We start from the raw sequence: 21,295 nt of genomic DNA on the forward strand, positions 1-21,295 counted from the left end.
GCCACATGAAGACTTTCCCAGTACTATAAATTCTCAGAGGAGACTTTCCCCCTCCTATCCAGAGCCCAGACCAAGGGAATAAACTTCCTTATTATTTCCCTGTCTCTCGGAGTGGATTTTTTGGGTCAACTTTCTTAAGGAGAGGATGGTGCTTTAAGAGTCCCAGCTTCACGTAGGGTCTCAAGCTCCTCTCCCTACATCATGCAGACCCACAGCTCATGTCCATCTCCAGGGAGCTGTTAAAACCCAAGCCTGTTGGTTGGCAAAATTGCTCCCCTCACTCTTGACACCCTGTACTCAGAATGCTGAGTCATACTTGCCATTTCTGTTCGTCCACTTTCTTTCCCTTGCTGCTTTCCCTCTCCTCCTGCTTTTTTGTGTCTTGTAATTCCCTCTACTTTGTGTGTGTGTGTGTGTGTGATTAATCATGGATTCAGCAGGATATTTGTCCTTTGCAGTGGCACAGTTTTGAGATTTCCAGAAATGAAAACCCCAGCCCTAAGATGTCTTTCTCTTTCTCCAGGTTTTAAGATTTAAAAAACGAAAAATGGGACCCGTGTTACTAGGGAGAAGTTGGTGTTTGTTGGAAAAAAATTGAGGCTCTGGTGATATTTTGGAAATTATCCTCAGAGGACTGTGGGTTTAGTTCTTTTTGGTTGGTAAAGACTCAACAGTTAACCTTGCTTCCTGGCATCATGGGAGTCTGCCCAGCTGGCCTTTCATGCTGGCTCTCAGAGATTTTTCTGGACACGAGATTATTCGTAATTCCATCCAGTAGACTTTCTTGTGCCTCATTTCGGATGTAGCCTATAGAGTTTCACTTCACAGAGGGTCAGGGATGGAAAGGATCCAAAGGGCATCTATCTGACCCACCATGTTCCACACAAGGAGCTGGGCTCAGGAGATGGTGGGGTCAGCCCACGGTCACGCAGAGCGATAGAGAGCTGACACCAGACCAGGGGTCGTGCTTCTCTCTTGGGCCTTCCCACCCAGCACAGAGCCTCTTCTCTGCCTCCTCCTTGACATGGCGCTTTAGAAGTGGGCAAGCCAGCGGGGCATGTGGCTCAGAACCCAGAGGTCACCTATCACAATGCCTGGCACACAGCAGAAATTCCACAAATGTAAGTGCCCTTCCCTTTGGCTTCTCCTGTGTGTCAGTTTCCTGCGGCTGCCGGCAAATGACCACAAACTCAGTGGCTTAAAACAACAGAACTGTATTCTCTCACAATTCTAGGAAGCCAGAAGTCTAAAGCCCAGGGGCTGGCAGGGCTGCACTCTCACCGGAGGCCCTGGGGAGAGTCTGTTCCTTGTCTCTTCCAATTTCTGCTGGCAGTCCTTGACCCCGGGCCACATCCTTGCAGTCTCTGCCTCTGCCTCTGCCTCCTCCATGTGTCTGTCTGGTCTCCCTCTGTCCTCTCTTACACGATGTATGTGATTGCATTTAAGGGGCCACTCAGGTAACCCCAGATGAGCGCTTCCTCTCGTCATCCGTGACTCAATCACATCTTTTGCCCTGTGAGACAATATTCGCAGGTTCTGGGAACTAGGAGGTGAGTATGTCTTTGGGGGACCATTCTGCTGCTTCCCACACCCCAGATGCCAACTCACTATACTTCCAAGGTCCTGCTTTTCCTTTCTTTTTCCAGGGATAGTTTATTTCCCATTTCCAGGTACATCATGTGACCTTGAACTATGCTTCACTCTTCCAGACCTGGCTATGCAAAAGGTCTGCTTGCCTCGCTGCTCCGCTGAGTCCCTTTGCAACGAAGGCGCAGCAAGCAGTGCTTTTCGGCACCGACTTCGCACCGGGCCGTGCAAGCCCGGAAGGCCGTGACGGTCTCTTGTGGGCGGCTGGCCAGAGCATGACTGCTCTGAGTACCAGTGCACTGATGCTGTCAGATCACGGGGCATGCAGCGATGGGAGCCTTAGGTTCATGTCACTCCGTACCTTCATTCTACAAAAAATATTTCCAGTCCCCAGTCCAGCAGATAAAAGAGTTTAGAGATAAGAGGCACAGCTTGTAGAGGGGAGGGTGTAGCTCAGGTGGTAGAGCACATGCTTAGCATGCACGAGGTCCTGGGTTCGATCCCCAGCACCTCCTTTAAAAAGAAATAAACCCAATTACCTCCCTCCACCAAAAATAAACAAATAAATAAATAAAAATAAAAAAAAATAAAAAGAGAGACAGCCTGTGCCCTGAACTGAGGAGCTCACAGTTGACTGGGGGATAAATACAAGCAAAAGGGACCCTAACTCAAAGGAAGACGAGAGTCTTGATAGAAGGGTGGCCACAGTGCTGAGGGAGCCCAGAGAAGGAACACCAGCCAGGTTGGGGTGGGGGCAGCGAGCTAATTCAGTAGGGCTTCCTGGAGGAAGGGGTCCCAGAGCTGCATCTGAAAGAATATGTGGAGATAGTCAAGGTACTAAGGGGGTGGGGGACATTCCACAGAGGGAGGAAAGCATGAAAAGGCAGAAGTGACAGTGTGGGGGGTGCTTGTTCCTCATTGCCTTTCCCGTCACCGTCCTCACTGGGCGCATCCGTCCAGCTGCCTCTTCTCAGACTTGGCTGAGCTCCGGTGCCCATGGCCGTGCGGTGTTGTGCTGAGGTGCCCCCACCCCAGATGCCCATGGGCCAGTCTCAAGAAAGTTGATTCAGGTGATGACAGACCTGGAGTGTTCACTCAGAAGTCCTGGGTGTCCTAAATGGCTTCATTCCCTTGAAACTTTCTCCACAGGGACCTTGACCTCAGATCCCTACGACTTTGCCAACTCCTGGGCCCTGAGCAGTGGGGAACAGCGGTGCCAGCGGGCGTCCCCCCCAAGCAGCTCCTGCAACGTCTCCTCTGAAATGCAGAAGGTGGGTCTGGCCCTGGCTGGATGTGGTCTGGGTGGTGTGGGGCTTCTGGGGTCAAGAGGCAGAATGACATTTAGGCCCAGGTCCTCCATCGAGGGGAGGGGTGGCGCTACCACTGTGGGGCCCTCTGGCTGCTCAGTGTCCCTTGTGCCCCTTTCCTTCTGAAACCCAGCTCTGACCAGAGTCTGGTTAACTTGAATTCTAATACCATTCTGGGCCTGAAGCTCTGAAGATGGGCCTGGTCTAATGAGTTGGTACAGCAAATGTCTATACTGTTCTGTTTTACATTCCAAGGCCCTCTCGTCCCCAAATCGCACCGTCATCACTGCCACCTGTCTGAAATTCTGCAGTCAAAAATTTTTCTTTTTTTTTAATTAAAAAAAATGTTTTAATTGAAGTATAGTCAGTTTACAATGTTGTGTTAGCTTCTGGTGTACAGCATAGTGACTCAGCTATATATATATTTTATATATATATATACATGTATATTTCTTGCCATATTCTTTTTCATTATTACAAAGTATCACGAAGAAGTGAATACAGTTCTCTGTGCTCTCCAGTAGGATCTTGCTGTTCATCTATTCTATATAGAGTAATTAGTATCTACAAATACTCAACTCCTAGTTTATCTCTCCCTCGGCGCCCACTTCCTCCCTGGTAACCACACGTTTGTTTCCTTTGTGAGTCTGGAAAGCCATTCCTTTTTAAGTGCTCAGTAAGTGACTGTTATAAAGTATAAATGGGGGGCAAGGCCCCAAGTTTTCAGCAGCCCATCAGTAGGAAGGGGGTTCCTTTACACTTGGTTCAGAGGGGGCGGGAGCTGGTGCGAGGAAGGGGTGGGGACGGGCCTGAAGCCGCTAGCTTGGACGCATGAATGCGAATTAGAGCGTGTAGTCTATCTACACTGTGACTACCTCCAATAATAACCTGAGTCCATCACCTGCAGAACCAAATCTTTGTATAAGTAGAGAAACTCCAGCCCTCTCCTACTCCAGAAGCAAAATAAAACACACACCCCCACACCCCCCCAACACACAATACCCCTTTCCCTTCCCCACCCCTACCTAGCGGGAGCAAAATCTGATCTTCTGAACCAAGGAGTATGTCAGGCCCAGGAAAATGTTCTGGGTTGATGCTCAACCCACCTGCCTAAACTGGAAGCACAATTTCCAGTTTATCAACAAGTACACTCCAGACGCCCCTTTTTCTTGGGTTTCTAGGGTTTCAGTGGTGTCCAGTGTCACCCAGAGCATAGCCCAGGACTGGCAACCGACCGAGGCAGACGAGCTCTAGCTGGGCAGAGGGCGGTGCTGTCGGGAAGGGAGGAGGTTCCTCTTTCCAGGAAAGCTTTGGAGTAGCGGACGCTTGCCCTTGTAGCGCCCTGTGTTCCCCTCCCCGGGCCTCAGCATTCTGCTAAGGGCGTGGGTTTGGGGTCAGGCCATTGTCGACTAAAAAAACCAAATGCATAACCTAAAAGTTGAGAGTGAGTTTTATTCAGTGGACTTTCTGAGGACTCGAGCTCGGGAGGTAGCCTCTCAGATTGCTCTAAGAGACGTCAGAGAGGCAAGGGAGAAGCCGGAATATGTAGGGGTTTTTGCAACAAAGACCAGCTAGTCTAGACCATCCAAAGATTAATGTTAATTAAAGAAAACTGGACATCTCAAGTTAGGGAATTCAGTGCTTGTCTATGAATAGGAAGGGACAAGAGTCTGGGCTCATTGAAACCATTCCTTTGATGTGCACCTTAGCTGTCTGGGGCCAGTGTCCTATGCTTTCCCATCCTGAGTCCCCTTGGGGGCACCACTAGGGGTGGCAGCAGAGAATGGGCTGCCTGAGTTCCCTCCGCTCACTGTCAGGGCAGCGGTAGCAGCTGATGACTTGATGGCGGCAGTATCCCTTGTTTGCTGATATGGCTGGCGATATTTTTCATTCACACCATTTACCGGCTTTGTAACTTGGGGTGAGATGCTTGCCTTCTCCAAGCTTCACCTTCCACAAACGTAAGATGGGCCCAGGATGCGTACCTGCTGAACGGGGCCTCTGGGAGGATCAGATAGTACATGGCGGGGCTCGGTTATCGGAGCTGTTGCTGTTGCTATCATTACGTGTGGACTCCTGGCGTCCTCCGGTGTCCGTGTGCCCCTGGAGGGGCCGCGCTTTGAGAGCAGGAGTTGGAGAAGCGGGCCAAGCACACGCAGTACTTTCAGCACCAGCTTAAAATTCTTTCTGTCTCTCCTGCCCTCCTCCCAGCCATAACCCCACTTGTTTCGGGGAGCTGAGCCCAGCTCAGGGTTAGGAGAGCAAAGTGACTAAACACGTCCGTGTGTGCGGAAGCCAGCTTCTCTTCCGGAGCTGCTTATAACTCTGGTGAATTTCAGGCTGAAAAGAACGTGTGCGTGCGGTGGGGTGGAGGGGAGGCGGGGTTTTATCACTTCTTTCTTTTATTTCCAAACACTTCTATGGTTGGCTGCTGGTTTGCCATCTCCCTCCCTTCGTGTTCTGTAGGGAGGAGTGGGATTGTGGGGGTGGGGTGGGCGTGGGGGCTCAACTGGTGAGGCAGGTGGAGGGCACGCAGGGACCTCTGATTCCCAGGGCCTGGGCTCTGTCTCACTTTATTTTGCAAACACAGGCAGCGCAGAATACCCTCCTCAGAGTACGAAGCGATACTCTCACTTACCCCTAAGAAGTGGGAGGTATAGGCAGGGTTTTCGCACAGGCAGCCTGATCCTGAGTCCGAGCAGAAGGGGCAGCCAGGCACTCGGTCTCCCAGAGACAAAGGGGTGGGGGAGGGACAACCCAGAGAAGCCTCGTCTCCAGGGGACCTTTGGAGGCCCCAGCTGCACGCTTGTTACTCCCTTTGTCTCCTGAGTGTGTTAAGGTTCTTACTAACCAGTGTCCAGGGAGCAGGTTAAGAAGTTGGTTACCAAGTTCTTAGTCCTGGCCCGAGGCCCCCAGACACTCAGACCTCCTGAGGCACAAGCTCCTTCAGCTCCCGTCCTATTTCAGGCTGTTTACCTGAGAGGAGGGGCCTGCTTTGTGTCTCAGCCAATCAGGCTGTGTTTGCCCAGGACCAGGGCAGCCTCACTGGATGGGAAGCACAAAGACATCTCCTGGGAGGTGACTGCTGTGGTCTGCGGGATTGTCCACAGCCTGCTTGGTCCCATGGGGCCCCCGGGCTCAGAAGTCGGGTCTGGTTAATGGGCATCATTTACAGCAGTTTGCCGCTGTGACTGCGGGAGCCGTTTGCAGTGGCCGAGAGCTCTGTGGGGGAGGCGGCACTGATCTCAGAGCGTCCCTTGAGCCGCCAGAATCGATTGTCCCACTTCTTTGGCGCTTCCTGCCTTTCCAAGGCGGCACAAGCAATCCACTCGTCCTGAGAGCCAGGTCATGTTACTTATGCCCTGGGGATGACTGTTTGTTATGCCAACAAACCCAGAGCCTCTCTGCTGGGGCTGAAAATGGCTTGTGTGATTGCACACAGATTTGCAGTTTTTTTCAGCTTTTCAGGGGGCAGGACTGCTGGAGCTCAGGGTGAAGGCCGCATAATAAAAAGCGCCAAACTATGGATGTGCAAATAATTAGTGTTCATCTGCAGGTAACTCTACTACACAATGAACGCTTTAGAAAGATCCTTAGGTCACTTAAAGAAGAAATTTTTTAACTGTCAGCCTGGGGAATACCAGCAAGGGCTGAACCTCACACAGGGATCTTGTCTTTGTTCTGCTTCCCGCCGCAACGTGAAGCCCCTGGCTCCGGGAGGCTGGACCTGGGCAGAAGCTCGTCCACGCGATGCTCTTGCTAATTAGGAAGAGGCACCCCTTTCTCAAGATGCTTTACCATCACCTGCTGGGAACTTGCTATAGTAAACATGATTAATGTGCATAGAACCTACGTACTCGTGTAGCCTTGGGTGTGTTGCCACCGCACTGTGTGACTTGCAGAGTAATACACAATGGCCATGACCTTGGCCTCGCTTCCCTTGGTAGGTGTAGTCCCTGCAACCCTGCTCTTCCTTAGAATCACCTCCTCCGGAGAGGGAGGGCCCTCTCCTGCTTCTGCTGCTGCGATCTGAGTGGGAGGCCACTTTTATGCCCTTGGCCCATAGAGTTCTCTCCAACCTCAGAAGTGGTTCTCAAGATGACTAGTCTTTCTTTCCATCAATGCTGGGAATCTTAGGCTTATAATAACCCAGAGGGATATGAGATTCCGGGAGCGATCTAGTCCAGCCCCCTGCCCACTGCATGAACACGCCCCACAGGCTATATCCAGGTAGACAGGTGGTGCCGTAACCCGGACTTTGAGAGTCAAGGCTTTGGGACAGCCTTGCTGGGGTCTTCCCAGCCCTTCTGCAGAGCTCGGACCTGTCAGCCCTTTCTGGCTCCCTGAGAAGTCTCCCCTTTCTTTGTATCCTCAGTTAAGATAAGACCCTCCCTCAGGGCCCTTGAATCCTGGAGAAGCAAGATCCTTGCAGTCTGGTTTCTCCAGGTCTTACTTGGGAGTCCACATCCAGTTGTCCTCCCGTAAGTCACCTGACAGCCCCAGGTGGCCTGGTTCCCACTGGCTCTGAATTTGGCGTTTATGAGGTGAACATAACGCTTATTTCTTTGTCCTTTGCTGTCACACCTGTGCCTTTTCTCCCGTCTCCTCCTCTGAAAGCGCCGCTGTTCCCCTGTACTTCCTCTTCCCCGCCGGAAGTCACCTGTCCCCACTGCAGCTAAGGTTTGTAAATACTCATGTTTGCTTTGAATGGCCATAACATGTCCCCTCTGTAGCACAGAGAGGCACGTGAAATACTCATTCTGCTGGGGACAAGGCAGTTCACTCGTCACAGCCTCATGAAATGCTGCCCAAGCCTTGTATTTGCAAAGTTCCCAGCTCTCTCTACTGTTTGTGCTCACAGCCCTGGAAGGAGGTGATTGAGCACAGAGGACCTGAGGTAGGGGTGGGGCTAAGTGCCCTAGCAGAGCCGGGGGCTCACTGGCCAGGCCCCCTCCTGGCCTTTCTGCCTCCTTTCCCAGCCTCACTTAATTGGGTGACTTGGCCTGGGGAATAGACTTGGAGATTGGGAAGAGTTTCGTTACATTCGTTTGCTTGGTAGAATAGTTGTAATTCATAGAGGTGGTGCCGGAAAGTGGGGCACGAGAAGGTGGCCACGTCCCAGGTCTCAGGAGAGCCCCTGGGACGCCCCCCATCAAGCGAGGGTCCTTGGCTTCGCGCAGGACAGAATTCAGGAGTGAGTCGTGGTGGAGTGAGAGCAGATTTATTCAGGGAGATACACATTCCGTAGCCAGAGTGGGGCTGCCTCAGAAGGCCAGGGGGGCCGGGAGCTGTGGGGTGGTTAGTTTTCATGGGCTTGGCAACTTCATACGCTAGCGAGCGGGAGGATTACTCCAGCAATTTTGGGGAAGGGGCAGCCATTTCCAGGAATTGGGCCCCTGCCCACTTTGGGACCTTTTATGGCCAGCCTTGAAACTGTCGTGGCGCCCGTGGGAGTGCCATTTAGCAGCGAATGTGTTACAATGAAGCTCAGGGGCTCCTGGGAGTCAAATCTCCCACCGTCTTGGGCCTCAAGGTCTACTGGAAGTTGAATTTCCTGCCGTACTGGGCCTAGTTGGGTTTTAACCAGTTCATATCCTATCCTCAATTGCTGTGTCATTCTTTTAATGGTTTTGCCCTGCCCCCTTCCCTCCTGTCTCAGAGAAACCAATTGTGGTCGAGTCTCAAGGAAAGATCCTTGTAATCCAAGACCCTCAGAGGAGATAGCTGTCAGGTGACAGCACCGTGACCTGACCTGGTTGATTGGAAAGAAAATGCACAACCTAAAAGCTGAGAATCATGCTTTCTTAGGAGGACTTTCTGAGGACTTCGAGGCTGGGAGGCGGGCCTCTCAGCTCTAAGGGACCGCTCCGAAGAGGTCAGGGAGGAGCCAGGGTATATAGGAATTCTCGCCACCAAGACCAAGGAGTCAAAACGTCAAAAGATGACTGTTAATTAAAGAAAATCAGATATCTCAAGTTAATGAATTTAGCACTTTTCTATGTACAGGAAGATGCAAGAGTCTGGGCTCCTTGCAATCATTCCTTTGATGTGCACCGAGCTATCTAGGGCCAGTGTCCTGTTCTTTTCCATCCTGATCCCCTCGGCACCATTGGGGGTGGCTGCAGAGGCTGAGGGCTTGGCAGCTGGGCAGCCCTGAGGGTTTGTCTCCAGGCTGAGTTCCCTCAGGGCTCACGTTGGGGCTGGCTATAGTGGCTTGCTGGCTGCAACCTCCTTTGTTTACTGATAAGTCAGGCAATATTTTTCATTCCCAGTGCCCACCCACTATGTCCCAGTGATGCTTAGGTCAAAGTTGGGATTTGAACACAAGCACACACACACACTCACATGTACACACAGACACACACACATTCCCTTTTCTCTTTTTCCCTGAGTCTCTTTCTTAAGTCTTCTGTAGGCTAAGGAGTGAGGATTTATTTTTGTGTGTTTTGCCAAGATCCAAGAATCCTTTTGGAGCTAACCCCTTCACTTGAATCCAGGGCCGCAGACGGGGCAGTGAGCTCCTGTGCTTGTGCTGGGACATGACCTTGGTCTAGCCTCAAGGCAGAGACTGGGGGCTGCCACAGAGTTTCAAGACTCCTCTCAAATTAAGCAGAACTTGGCTTTTCAGGGTGTTTGACCAATGCTGGAGGAGGTGTCGTGGGACACAAGGCAATGCAGGTGGTCAAAAGAATTTAACAAAGACCACTAGGATTTAAGAACAAAGGGAAGTTTAGTAGATACGCTGCTACAGGCAGCCACGGGCCACACAGACAAGGGTGCCTGTGTGAGCGGCAGGGTGGCCAGGCGGGGTCTTTTATTAGGGGAGGGGGCTGTGCCCACAAGGGTAGGGGGCTGACTGATCAATTCGCACACAGGTACCTGACTGTCAGGGACTCTGAATAATATAGCATTTAGGACTCTGATAAGGGCAGGAGGTCAGGCCAACTGCTCAGGGAGCTGTGAGCTGGGCTGTCTCCTGGGGCATTTAGCTTTGTTAGGATGCTTTTCTCTTGCAGAAATGCAGGTATGCGGAGAGTCCCGCCCCGGGGAGTCGGGGGTTAAGGGGTCAGTAGGCTCCAGGCACACTGAGAGCCCAGGAATGGGGGGGGGTGTTATAAACTTCAGAGAGCACCAGCCGACCCCACTGGAGGTCAGATAAGGTGTGCATGCCCCCCCGCCCCCCCCCCGGCCCAACCCAGCAAGCTCAGCATCCTTTCATTGCACTACCTGGTCCTTTATTGACCCAACAGAGCGTCTGTGGTGTTCTCTTCCACGGTTGTTTCGTGTCTCATGTGTGTCTTGCCCCTGGACAAGGTTGCAGATCTGCCTTGGACAGAGTCAGTACGCAGACATCTCAGTAAGTCTGTGCTGATAGGCACCTTCAGATTCCAGTCCTCACCAGGGGGATGAAAGAGAGACACTTAGGAAATGTTTCATGAAAGGATGTTGAGATTGCTGGGTTGAGGGGGGCACGTGCACTGTCTTATCACAGAGCTGGTTATCCTTCCTGATCCGCGAGGGATGGGTGGATGGAGCGGTTCCCAAACTGAGATCCTGGGGCTGGTCCTAGGCCCTTGCCCTCCCAGCCAGCTGGGCCCTGCCCCAGTCTCTGGAAACTCAGATGCCACCCAGGAGAGCAGGGCAGAGGGGGGATGGGTCCTTTGGAGAGCTCCGTGGCCATCTCTCTTGGCACTGGGGGCTTCAGCAACATACCGAATTACCCCACTTCTCATGAGGACTGTTCCCCAACCATCTCAGAGAGAGGAATGTCCAAGTCCACAAAAGCCATCCATTTAGTGGAAATCCTATCAGCCAGTTTCACAGGGTCCTTTTGAGCCAGGTCTTAGAATGTGGGTGGGCATCCCAGGCCAGGCAGAAGTTATAAATAGAACCAGCAACCCTCCCCCATCCATCCTTGCAGGCTGACCAGTAAGAAACAGTGCCCTGCCCTGGGGGTGAATTCTTGAACCCACTCATTTGGTCCAGTTCAGGCCCTGGCGCCTCCATGCCGCCTCCGGGGACAGCCTCAGGGCACCCACCCCAGGGTCTGGCTGAACAATCTCGCACTTTCCACATTAGCCCCCGCTTTCTTTGTTCACTTCAGACCTAGGAATGCCCCCACCCCCTTCTCCTCTGTCAGCCATTTGAAAACCAGCACAGTAGCTAAGCCTCAGACCTCCTGCTGCTGTGTTTTCTCCCCACCTTCCCGTCTGCCCCTGGGGAGAGGTGCTGCGTTGCTCCCCCTCTTCCTCCAACAGGCTTGGCATCTCCAGGGAGAGGCCTGGTCTTCTTTAATGAACTGAAAATGTAATGAAGCAGGGCCCCAGTTGGGTCTGCACACCCACCCAGGCAGGGTGAGGTCATGGCTGGACGGAGCTGGGCTGGCGCTCTCTCGCCAGCCTCTGGCACTGCAGACAAGAGATGCAGGAAGAGAGAAGGAGCTGATGCCGGGCATTGGAGCCAGGGAGATGCTGAAAGTGGATTAGCTGACCCTCTTTGGTCTCCCTGCCAGAATGGTTTAGCAGAGAGCTGAGGAGAAGCCATTTCCCAGCTGTTTGGCTAGTACTGACAGCAGGCCAGTGAAAATTACTGCAAGCACTTGACTGCCTCCCTGTGTGACCTCCTTTAGTTTTTACCTTACAGCCATGCCTAAGGCAGGCATTGCTGTCTATGTTAGTTAAGACTAGTTTCCTCTGTGACCAGACACCTAAAGTAGGAATGGCTTAGGCTGCATACAAGTGTATTTCTCTCTCGTTGTCAAGGAGCTCTGGGTGGGATGTCCAGGGCCATGCGGATGCCGTGGTGTTGGGATGCAGGGTCCTTCTGGCTTGTTTTTCTGTTGTCCTCAGCCTCATGGCCCAATATGGCAGCTCAAGCGTCAGGCATCACGACCACATTCCAGCAGTAGGAAGGAAAGGGTTGAAGACAGAAGCACCCTCTCCTTTTGAGGCTGCTTCCTGGGGGTTGCACAGCACCCTCCTGCTCCTGCCCTCGGGGCAAAGTTTAGTCCTATGGCTACTCCCAGCTGCAAAGGCGGCCAAGAAGTGGAATCTTTATTCCCAGTGGTGAGGTATCCAGGGGAAGATTGACAACCAAGGCTTTAATGACTAAGAGAGAAGGGAGGAATACATCCTGGACAACTTTCAGTCTCTTCCACAATCTCCCTCTTTTACGGGTGAGGAAACAAAAGTGTAGAGAGGGGAGATGATTTTCCTGAAGCCACACATTTTGTAAGTGACGGGGTTGGGACTCCAGCCCCGTCGTACTTCTGAAACCTGGGCTGTCTACACTGTGTGACACTGCTTTCTAATCTGATTGGTAGGAAACAAGGTGGGAAGGGTGGGTGCGTCGGGGACGTGGAAAACCAGCTGAACTGTGGTTTGGTGGCAGCTGCCTGGCCTGTGGGATGGAATCAGAGTTTGAGTCCAGCTCGGTTACTGCCTCACTGGTACACATTGGCAAGCTAAATAGACGGAGGGCCCCTTCACACTCTTAAAGGTGACTGAGGATGCCGAAGAGGCTTTGCTTCTGTGGATTATATCTGTTGGAAGTTACCATGTTAGTTATTCAAATGGAAAATTTTAAACCTATTAATTCATTTAAAAGTAAGAAGCAGATTCTATTTACCATGAACCCCATCTTTTTAATAAACATAAAGATGTATTCCAAACAAGAAAAGTCTGGGGAGAAGACTGGCACTGTTTCACAGTTTTGCAGATCCCTCTGCTGTCTGGCTCGGGAGAAATGAGCTGCAGCCTTGCATCTGCTTCTGCGGTGGGGCTGTAGTGATAACCGCACATCACGTAGCCTCTGGAAAATTCCACTCTGCATTTGCGAAATGACGAGGGCATAAAGGTCAAATAACATCTCAGTGTTATTATGAAAATAGTTTTGACCTCGTGGCTGCCTGGAAGGATCTTGGGAGCCTGTAGGGGGTGTTCCCTGGACCACACTTTGAGAACTGACCTGGTGAATGCTTTACTCTCTCCATGCTTCAGTTTCCAGCTCTGAAAGGCAGTGTTTATCCAGCCTTTCTCTGAGGTTTGTGGTCTTTGAAGGGGGTCTTCAGACCTCTGAAGGGCAACGTGTGGGAGCAGGTGAATGATGTCTTCTGAAACAAGTTTATTTGCTGGGTTAGGAAGGAGTGCAGTGCACGCAGAGGGGAGGAGGGGGCTGGTCTGCCTCTCCTTAAAGTAGGGAGGTGGGCGGAGAGTCCGTGGGGGGAAGTCCAGCCCCGGGCTCTGTAGCTCAGTAGCCTTGGGTGGGTGGTGAGAGGCCAGAGGAAGCTGCCCAGCTGGCCAGGAGCTTGTGTTCTGCTGGCCCACCCAACACTGCAGTGCGTGACTGTGCCCAGGTCCCACGGACGAGAGGGCGAACTAAGACACCTAAATCGTGGATGGCTTGGGATCCAGGGGGACACGTGGGAACAGGCCTGGACGCAGAGGCCAGCCTGCTCATCAAACCCTAAAGCGGATGGAGTAACTGGGGACGAATCAGAAAGGCATCTCTGAGCACTTTACTCGGGGAGGAACAAACCAAGGGTCTGGAGGCAGGAGCTTAGGAGAAAATAGAGACATATTCAAGGAGAGTCTGTTAGGTTGGGACTAAGACAGGGGCCAGGTCATCTAGAAAGAGAAGCTGAGGCCACGGACCTATTAGAACAGTGTCCTGGAGCAGCTGTGCCTTTGCTGGGGCGTCATTGGCAACACCCTGTTCGGGTCGACCATAATTACTCTATTTCTTCTCCCACCTGAATCTATACCGTCGGCCTTGCCTGGCGTGGCCTTCCTCCTGCCCTGAATCTAGGTCCCGTGTAGCATCCACAGCCTGGTTCAGGCTGTGCCTCCTTCCCCGGCATCTCAGCTGCAGGCTTCTTCCAGCTGCAGTTGGCCTTACCGTTGGGAAGACCCCCTTAAACTGAGACTGTGTCTTTGGGCTGTTATGTAAACATTCCTCGTGGGAACATCTGGTGCAGGTAGATGAAAAGCCCCGAGAACTAGGGGGTCTGACCTTCTCATCGTCGTGTTCTTGACTATCAGAGGTGACCTGGCCTTTCTTTATTGCCTGGTGCGTATGTCTTAGGGATACAGTTCCCATGTTTGAAAAGGCTGCAGGGAAACTGGGGAGATGGCCATAGAAACAGCTAATTTTGGCACAAGAGTAGATGCGCCCAGAGAGCTGTGGAAGCAGCTAACCTAGCAGCGCGGACACGTCGGAAACTGATCAGAGAAGGCTTCCTGGAAGAGGTGGCTCCTGAGCTGAGGTGTGAGTAGGAGTTAGTGGGGCCAAAGCAGGGGAGAGGAGGGAGGGCGGAGGGGATGGGAAGAGGGACAGCTTCCCCAGCGAGGCTTTACTAGGGCTGGGACCCAGTCTGTCTGCTTTCTGTCGTGTGCCCTGCCTGGGACCGTGCCTGGACAGTGTAGGTGTGCGAGAAATTTACTGAGACGTCAGGGTGTGTTCAGGAAACCATCAGTAATATGGGAGATTGGGAGAGGGTGGGGTGAACCAGAGAGGGAGGCTGGGCTCCGATCATGGAAGGCCTGGCCTTGCTGCCTCCCTAATGAGCTGGAACTCTGCCCTCCAAAGCTGGGGTAGGACTTAGTCAGACCTGCCTTTTGTATTTTAAAAAAATTTTTAAAATACTTCTTTTTTTAATGGAGGTGCTGGAGATTGAACCCAGGACCTTGTGCACGCCAAGCACACACTCTACCACTGAGCTCCACCCCCGACTCCATTGCCTTTGTGTTGACCACACAGCCAGTGCTTGCTGAGTGCTTCTGGTCCGTGTCTCTAAACTGGGTCTGAGAGGACGTGGTAGCTCCACCTCTGACCTGCATCCTTGGAGATGTCTTGTCTTGGGACCTGGCCTGGTCTGGGGGATGACCTGTGTCGCCGTGCTGCCGCCGCGGGCTGAGGCTGCGTGGGCTGCAGGGGCTGGCGGACCCCTGAAAGACCTGCCTGACCGTCACGCTGCAGTCACCTCAGTGGGCTAAGCTCAGGCCAGGGCTGACCAGAGGCTGGACCGGAGGACAGACTTTTCCTCTTGTCTGAGAGAGAAGTCCTAGGCAGATTTCAGGTGCACATGGCCGAGGCCACAAGAATCGTTCTAAGGGAGGTGGCTGTGTCTGCAGAAATCCACTCCCATCCTGCAGGCAAATGATCAGAAAACACCCTTCTAGCTAAGGCTTTCTGGAAACCATTTAATACCTCCAGGGACCTCCCAGGAAATGGGCTGGAGCACCGTTCCCACTTTTCCTCTGGGCAAGGAAAAGATGAATGAGGGCCAGCTGGAGACGGCCACGCTGGACCCCGCCTCATCTCGCTCCGAAAGTGGGGGTACACCCGGACTCCTGAGTCTCGTCTTTCCTCTGGCTGTTACTGTGTCCGCCGAGGTGCCTGGTCCCTGTGGTTGCAGGGCTGGTCCTGTGGTGCAGGGACTGCCCCAAAGCACTGCCCTACAGCCCAGGCAGTGGCGGCCATCGCTGGAAAACTCCCATGGAGTTGCCTTTTGGCATTTTTCTGTGGTCCTAAATTGTGGATGAGGCAAGAGGTAGGCGAGGGCCCAAGCACCCGCCTCCCGGGGACGCCCTCAGCTGCCCTTTAAGAGTCCAGTAAGCTCACTTTCTGAGTGGCGTTTCTTACTGAAAAAGCAATGCGTCAACAATGAAATCAAAGAGGAAATTAAAAAATACCTTGAGACAAATGAGAATGAGAACAAAACCACACAAAATCTAAGGGATGCAGCAAAAGCAGTGCTAGGAGGGAAGTTCATAGCTGTACGGGATTTCCTCAAAAAACAAGAAAAATCTTAAATAAACCACCTAACCTGCCACCTAGAAGAATTAGAAAAAGAAGAACAAACAAAACCTGAAGTCAGAGAAAGGAGAGGAAGAAAAAGGTCAGGGAGGAAATAAATAAAACAGAGATTTTAAAAAAATAGAAAAAAAATCAATAAAACCAAGAGCTGGTTTTTTTGAAAGAGTAAACAACACTGACAAACCTCTGGCCAGGCTCTCCAGGAAGGAAAGAGAGAGGACACGAATAAACAAAATAAGAACTGAGTGGCACGTCTAACGGGTCAGGTGGTGTAGCTGGACGGAAGGAACCAGACCCAGGCCTCAGCCTCCTTCCCTGAACCTCGCTGGCCAGTGAGGATGGAGATTCTTAGAAAGAGTTCGAAAGAAGAGCGAGTCTCTCCCCCACCCCACCCCACCCCTGCACTGGAAAGAAGCCCACTTTTTTTCTGGAGGAGCGTGACCCTCCCGAATGAAAGACCAACAGGAGCAGCCCTGTGTTCACCACGAGCCCCCCGGATCCTAGTGTTGCCACGGCAACCACTCATCCCTATGCAATGCAGGCAGGCGGAGATGGGGAAAGGGACAAAGACGTCCTTCTGTCCTGCTGGTGACCTGCTCACCATTCAGAGGCTAAGCCTGATCGCAGGAGGGACGGTGGAAGGGTTTTCTCTGGCGGCCAGGATACCGAGGATGATGGCAGAATGGGGTCCTCAGTCATCATTTGTTAGGCGAAACGTTTTACGCGCACTGTTCCGTTCAGTCTTCACCTCAGTCTTTTCAGGGAGGCACTGTTATTATTACCCCCATCCCCAGAGGAGGTGGGTTGAGTAAACAGCCTGGGTCCCACGGCCAGCACGCGGAAGAGGCAAAAGCTGGGCCCCGAGCTGTGAAGTCGTAGCAAGTCTAGGGCAGGACTCTTCCTGGCACCGTCTTCAGAGCTCTCAGTTTCCCCAATGTGCTGTGCTCAGGTGGCAAATGGTAGGATGCATGTCATCACCGAGCCCTCAGTGGCAGGGGACCCACGACAGCCTCTGTTCATCAGCTCCCTGCTGGGCGCCCGGCTCTGAGTGTCCACCTGCGAGGCAGTGTCTGGTTACTGTTCCTGCCTTACTCCAGGAGGCCCTCCTCCAGCAAGGGACAAGGTTTGCCTCTGTCCCCACCAGCAGGCAGTGGCTGAGCTAGGCTCAAGCCTCTGCTTTTTCTCAGCCACTCAGTGGGTGTGGGATCTCCAACCACAGGGAGTCAGTCAGAAGGAGGAGGGTTGGGGAGGGAGGGAGAGCTGCTCTCAGCCACCGGCTCCCAGCATGCAGAGCTGCTAATTGTCCTGCCAACCAGTCTGTCTGCTGTGGCTTTGCGGTTCACAGCCCACACGGCTGCTGCTTTTCTGAGGTGCAGAGGGAGCCAGCCACACCCCGCTGCCTGGGCCAGCTGGCCCTGGAGCCCCCAGGGTACCTCGCTCCGGGGCCTGTAGCCAGCAGGTGCCTGGTCCTGACTGTGCAGGGGGGAGGGGCGGGGCCCCTGGGCCACAGCACGGCCCTGGTGCTGCCTGGGTGGCTTTCCTGAGTGGTGAGCGGCACCGGGTCGGATTTCCAGTGCTCCAGACGAGGCCCAGGGGCCTGGCTCCTGGCTCCTCATTTACGCAGCCTTGCCCTGGCCATCCTGTGTACAGTTTGAGCAGGTTGGGTTTCCCTGTCCTCAGAACCGGTCATTGCTTTCCTCTTATTCACCGTCCCCTTTAGGGGACCCATTTGCCCTGGTTCACCCTCTGGGCGCAGCATTCCCTGTAGATGCCCCGTTCTCCTTTCACAGGTGCCTGGCTCCCAGTCGTGGGGGAGCACATCTGTGCCGGAAAGGACGCGTCCCCCACCCCACCCCCGCCCCGTGTGGATCATTTACAGCGACAGGATGGTGTTGCGTCAAAGCTAAGACGTTGTCGCGGGGGAGGGTATAGCTCAGGAGGTAGAGTGCATGCCTAGTATGCACAAGATCCTGGGTTCAATCCCTAGTACCTCCTCCAAAAATAAATAAACCTAATTATCTCCCTCCCCGCACCAAAAAAAATTAAATGAAAAAAAAACAGTATATGTTGTTAAAAAAAAAAGCTAAGACGTCAATTCCAAGACACGTCATTGTTGCATGTGTCACTAAGAAAGAAAAAGCAGGGGGGAGGGAAATGGCTCAGCGGTAGAACACATGCTTGGCATGCATGAGGTCCTAGGTTCAATCCCCAGTCCCTCCATTAAAAAGAAAAAAAAGAAGGGAGAAGCTGCCAATTAAAGCGTGATATCTCTTGTAAGACGCACCCCATTTTCAGAGATGTTAAATTGTGAAGAAGATGTGAATTTAGAGTCCCTGACACACAGGCTGCAGAAACGTTCACAGGTAGATGTGGGGGTCTATGCTAATGTGTCACAGGAATCGTCTGTGACAGCAGTTTCAAACCTGCCTGTGTTACTGGGTTGAGGGTATCAACACACTGATAAAATCCAAGAATAGCCCTGGCCTGGCACTGCCTCTGGGATCCTTCAGAGAGTCCTAGCATGTTTTTGCTGATGGAAGCTGATCCGATCTGGCCTCAGGAATCGTCTGGGGAATGTTTGCTGAACTCCATCCCTGACACACTGCGTTCAGACGTCTGGGGCTGAGGCCCAGGGAGCTCTACTTTATAAAACACCTTGTCCCACCTCCTCGTCTCTGAGGAAACCCCCTCATCTTGGAGAAGCCAAGGTCAGGGAGGGGCGCAGACTAGGTGAGTTCAAAGCAGATGCTGATCGGCCTTCCTGGTCTGAGCCACATGGCCTCCCGCGGAATTTCAGCAGAACTTCAGGAGCAGAGCTCCCTTCAGGAGTCTTTCTCTGCTCTTTCCCTTCAGAGACAGGCCAGGGCCTGGGCATCTGCATTGGCAGGACTCTGTCTAGGAGGTCGCCCTAGTCCGGGGAGCGCTCCACTGGCCGCTGGACTGTGTAGTTTGACACACGTGACAAGCACCTGCTGGGTGTGAGGGAGTGTGTTTGGGTTTCTGGGCGGGGCTGGGTCTCCAAGCACCAAGGTTGGGAGTTGCTAAGCGAACCCCTGAAGGGCCAGGCGGCGTGGGTGCCGCCCGTGCTGACGTGGTACCTCCTCCCTGCAGGGCCTGTGGGAGCAGTGCCAGCTTCTGAAGAGTGCCTCGGTGTTCGCCCGCTGCCACCCCCTGGTGGACCCAGAGCCCTTCGTGGCGCTGTGTGAGACGATGCTGTGCCCGTGCGCGCAGGGGCTGCAGTGCCCGTGCCCCGTGCTCCTGGAGTACGCCCGGGCCTGCGCCCAGCGGGGGATGGTGCTGTACGGCTGGACGGACCACAGCGCGTGCCGTGAGTCAGCGTGGGGCCGAGCGGCGTCTGTCCCCGTGTCACTCCAGGAGCTCTCAGGCTGTCAACCCCCAACCAGCCAGTGCCTGCCAAGACCCGCATCCCGGTGCCCAGTTCCCCCCTGGCTCCTGTGTGTCCGCTGGTCACAGAGCGAGTCTCCTGCCTTAATGGCTTGGAGGAGGCTTGAGATGCCCTCCCAAGTTCCCTGCATCACTTCTCCTGCCTCTGTTTTCACGCCGTGCCTCCCTTAGGAAATTCAAACTCAAAAACATTCCCCGGCTCTGAGGGGAATCTCAGCAGTTAGTGTCTGAACTGACCAGGAGCAGGGCGGTGGCCAGAGTGTCCCCGGGGTGATCCTGGGGTCCTTGAAGGCGTTTATCAAGTTCTTCCCTTTCATTAAATCCCTCCTCCCCTCCAGGTGCGTGCTCATCATCCCTCGCCCTCACCTGATTATCTGATCTCATTGGGTCCCTAGTCACTGTCACTGTCACCACCCCCCAATTATCACGATTAAGTAGGAGCTTCTCCAGTCACCTTGCAAGAAGTATCCTCTCCCCTCAGGCTTCCCACTGGTCCAAAGGTGTGCGGGTGGACAGGCAGCCTGTGATGATTACGCAGATCACACCGGCTGATCACGCAGGGGAGTGGGGCCAGGTATTTACGCTGCACACACGCCGTTTGGCTTGTGTTTTTCAGCTTATAAATTAGAGCTTTTCATCTGTGTGGAGGGTGTGGGGAAGGTGGTTATTAGCCGTCGGGTTGCCCCTGAGAGGAGGAGTTGCTGTTTTTCAGGTCTTTGAAGGTAGGGTGAGGAGGTGCCTGCGGTATCTTGCAGGAGAAAGGGTCTGGGGTGCTGAGATGCTCTGGTCCTTCTGGTCCTGTGGTCTGAGCATCAGTCAGTGGCGGGTGAGGAGAGAAAGGAGAGCCAGTCCCTGTCCATGAGGAGCTGGGTCCGCGCGAAGGATAGAGGCTTAGGTGGCGAGGCTCCGAGGGCAGTCCTGCTGCCCGGTGGACGTAGATGGGGACGAACGTCCCCCGTGTGGGGAGGGGGCGTGATGCTGTGCACTTGGTGCTGGGTGGGCGGGGCCTTTGCCTGGGGCCAGTTTCTGGGGGAGGAGGAGCCCTCAGAGGAGGGATGTGATGGAAGACACTGTCTACCCTGTGCTTGGCTTCCAGGCCTTGCATTTTCCACCTGGAGGCATCTGGCGTCACCCTGAGAGGGTCACAGGGACACCCTGGGTGGAAGGGACAGAGCAGAGAGAAGCAAAATGGAGATCAGAGGACCAGGGGGAGGAGTGGGGGCCCCAGGTGACCCTGCTGAGTCTCAGCCAGGACCCACATGGTGAAGTTTGTTCATTTAGGGGAGGAGTGATCAGTGGGGTGGCCTTGGAGGTGACGTTGGCCACTGGGGTGCCATTGGGGTGGAGGTGGGCCCCGGGGCCCTGCAGACAGAGGAGGGCAGACAAAGGGGGCTCTGGGCACGGTGTGGCTTGTGAGATGCTGCCTTGGAGAGGCTACTGAATTTTCCGTTTCAGGACCGGCGTGCCCCGCGGGCATGGAGTACAGGGAGTGCGTGTCCCCCTGCACCAGAACCTGCCGGAGCCCGCCCGTCAGCGAAGCGTGTCGGGAGCAGTGCGTGGACGGCTGCAGCTGCCCTGGTAACAGACTTCCCGCTGTGTTTACACGCCCGAGACCTCCTTGCCAGTGCCCTTGATGGAGGAAGCCAAAGGCCACGTGTGTTTGGTCCCCGTTGCCGAAATCAGAGGCCTTTTATGTAGTTTAGTCTCTGTCCAGATTGATCAGGGTTGAGCTGGCATTTATTTTTAATTTACGTTTTCCTGGTGTTCTGTATCCACGAACGCGTGTGCGTCTGGGGAGTAGAAGGGCAGTCTGGGCTCCAACAGCGACTTTGTTTGGGGAGCACGTGGCCCACTCTGAGCTGCCATGTTTTCTTGGTTAAACATTAGGGAACGGTCTGGGAGAAAGATATTCTGGGATAGTTCCTGGGTTTGCCATGTGAGCTCAGCTTTGCACCCGAAAGTCTTTCTCAGGAGAGACCTTGTGAGCTTCGTGGAAAAGTTCTGGTTAATTAGTGAGAGGGCTGTGTATTTTGATTCACAACTTCTCTACTGGAAGACCTTGAACAAATCTCTTTTCCCCATTTCTGCATCAGTAGAGAGGTGATGAATAGGCCCCCCCCATACTGAACACTGTGAAAGCTCAGCCCCCCAGGATGAGTTCTTTGCCCTTCCCATGAGAA

The 21,295-nt window shown here is 53.5% G+C and overlaps 1 protein-coding gene across 3 annotated transcripts in view; it reads left to right on the forward strand.

Moving 5' to 3' along the window:
* The window catches only part of VWF (von Willebrand factor), a 116,020-nt gene that overhangs the window by 15,075 nt on the left and 79,650 nt on the right, over positions 1-21,295 (forward strand). For 2 of the 3 annotated variants that reach the window (XM_072954676.1, XM_072954675.1), the window contains 3 exons: positions 2,737-2,858; positions 18,822-19,038; positions 20,571-20,693. In XM_072954676.1, the coding sequence (XP_072810777.1) occupies positions 2,737-2,858; positions 18,822-19,038; positions 20,571-20,693 (462 nt within the window). Of the gene's footprint in view, positions 1-2,736; positions 2,859-18,821; positions 19,039-19,623; positions 19,690-20,570; positions 20,694-21,295 lie in introns of those variants that run through there. The other variant, XM_072954677.1, reaches the window with a different exon arrangement.

This window comes from Vicugna pacos, chromosome 34, assembly GCF_048564905.1.
Source record: "Vicugna pacos chromosome 34, VicPac4, whole genome shotgun sequence".
Classification (NCBI taxonomy): domain Eukaryota; kingdom Metazoa; phylum Chordata; class Mammalia; order Artiodactyla; family Camelidae; genus Vicugna; species Vicugna pacos.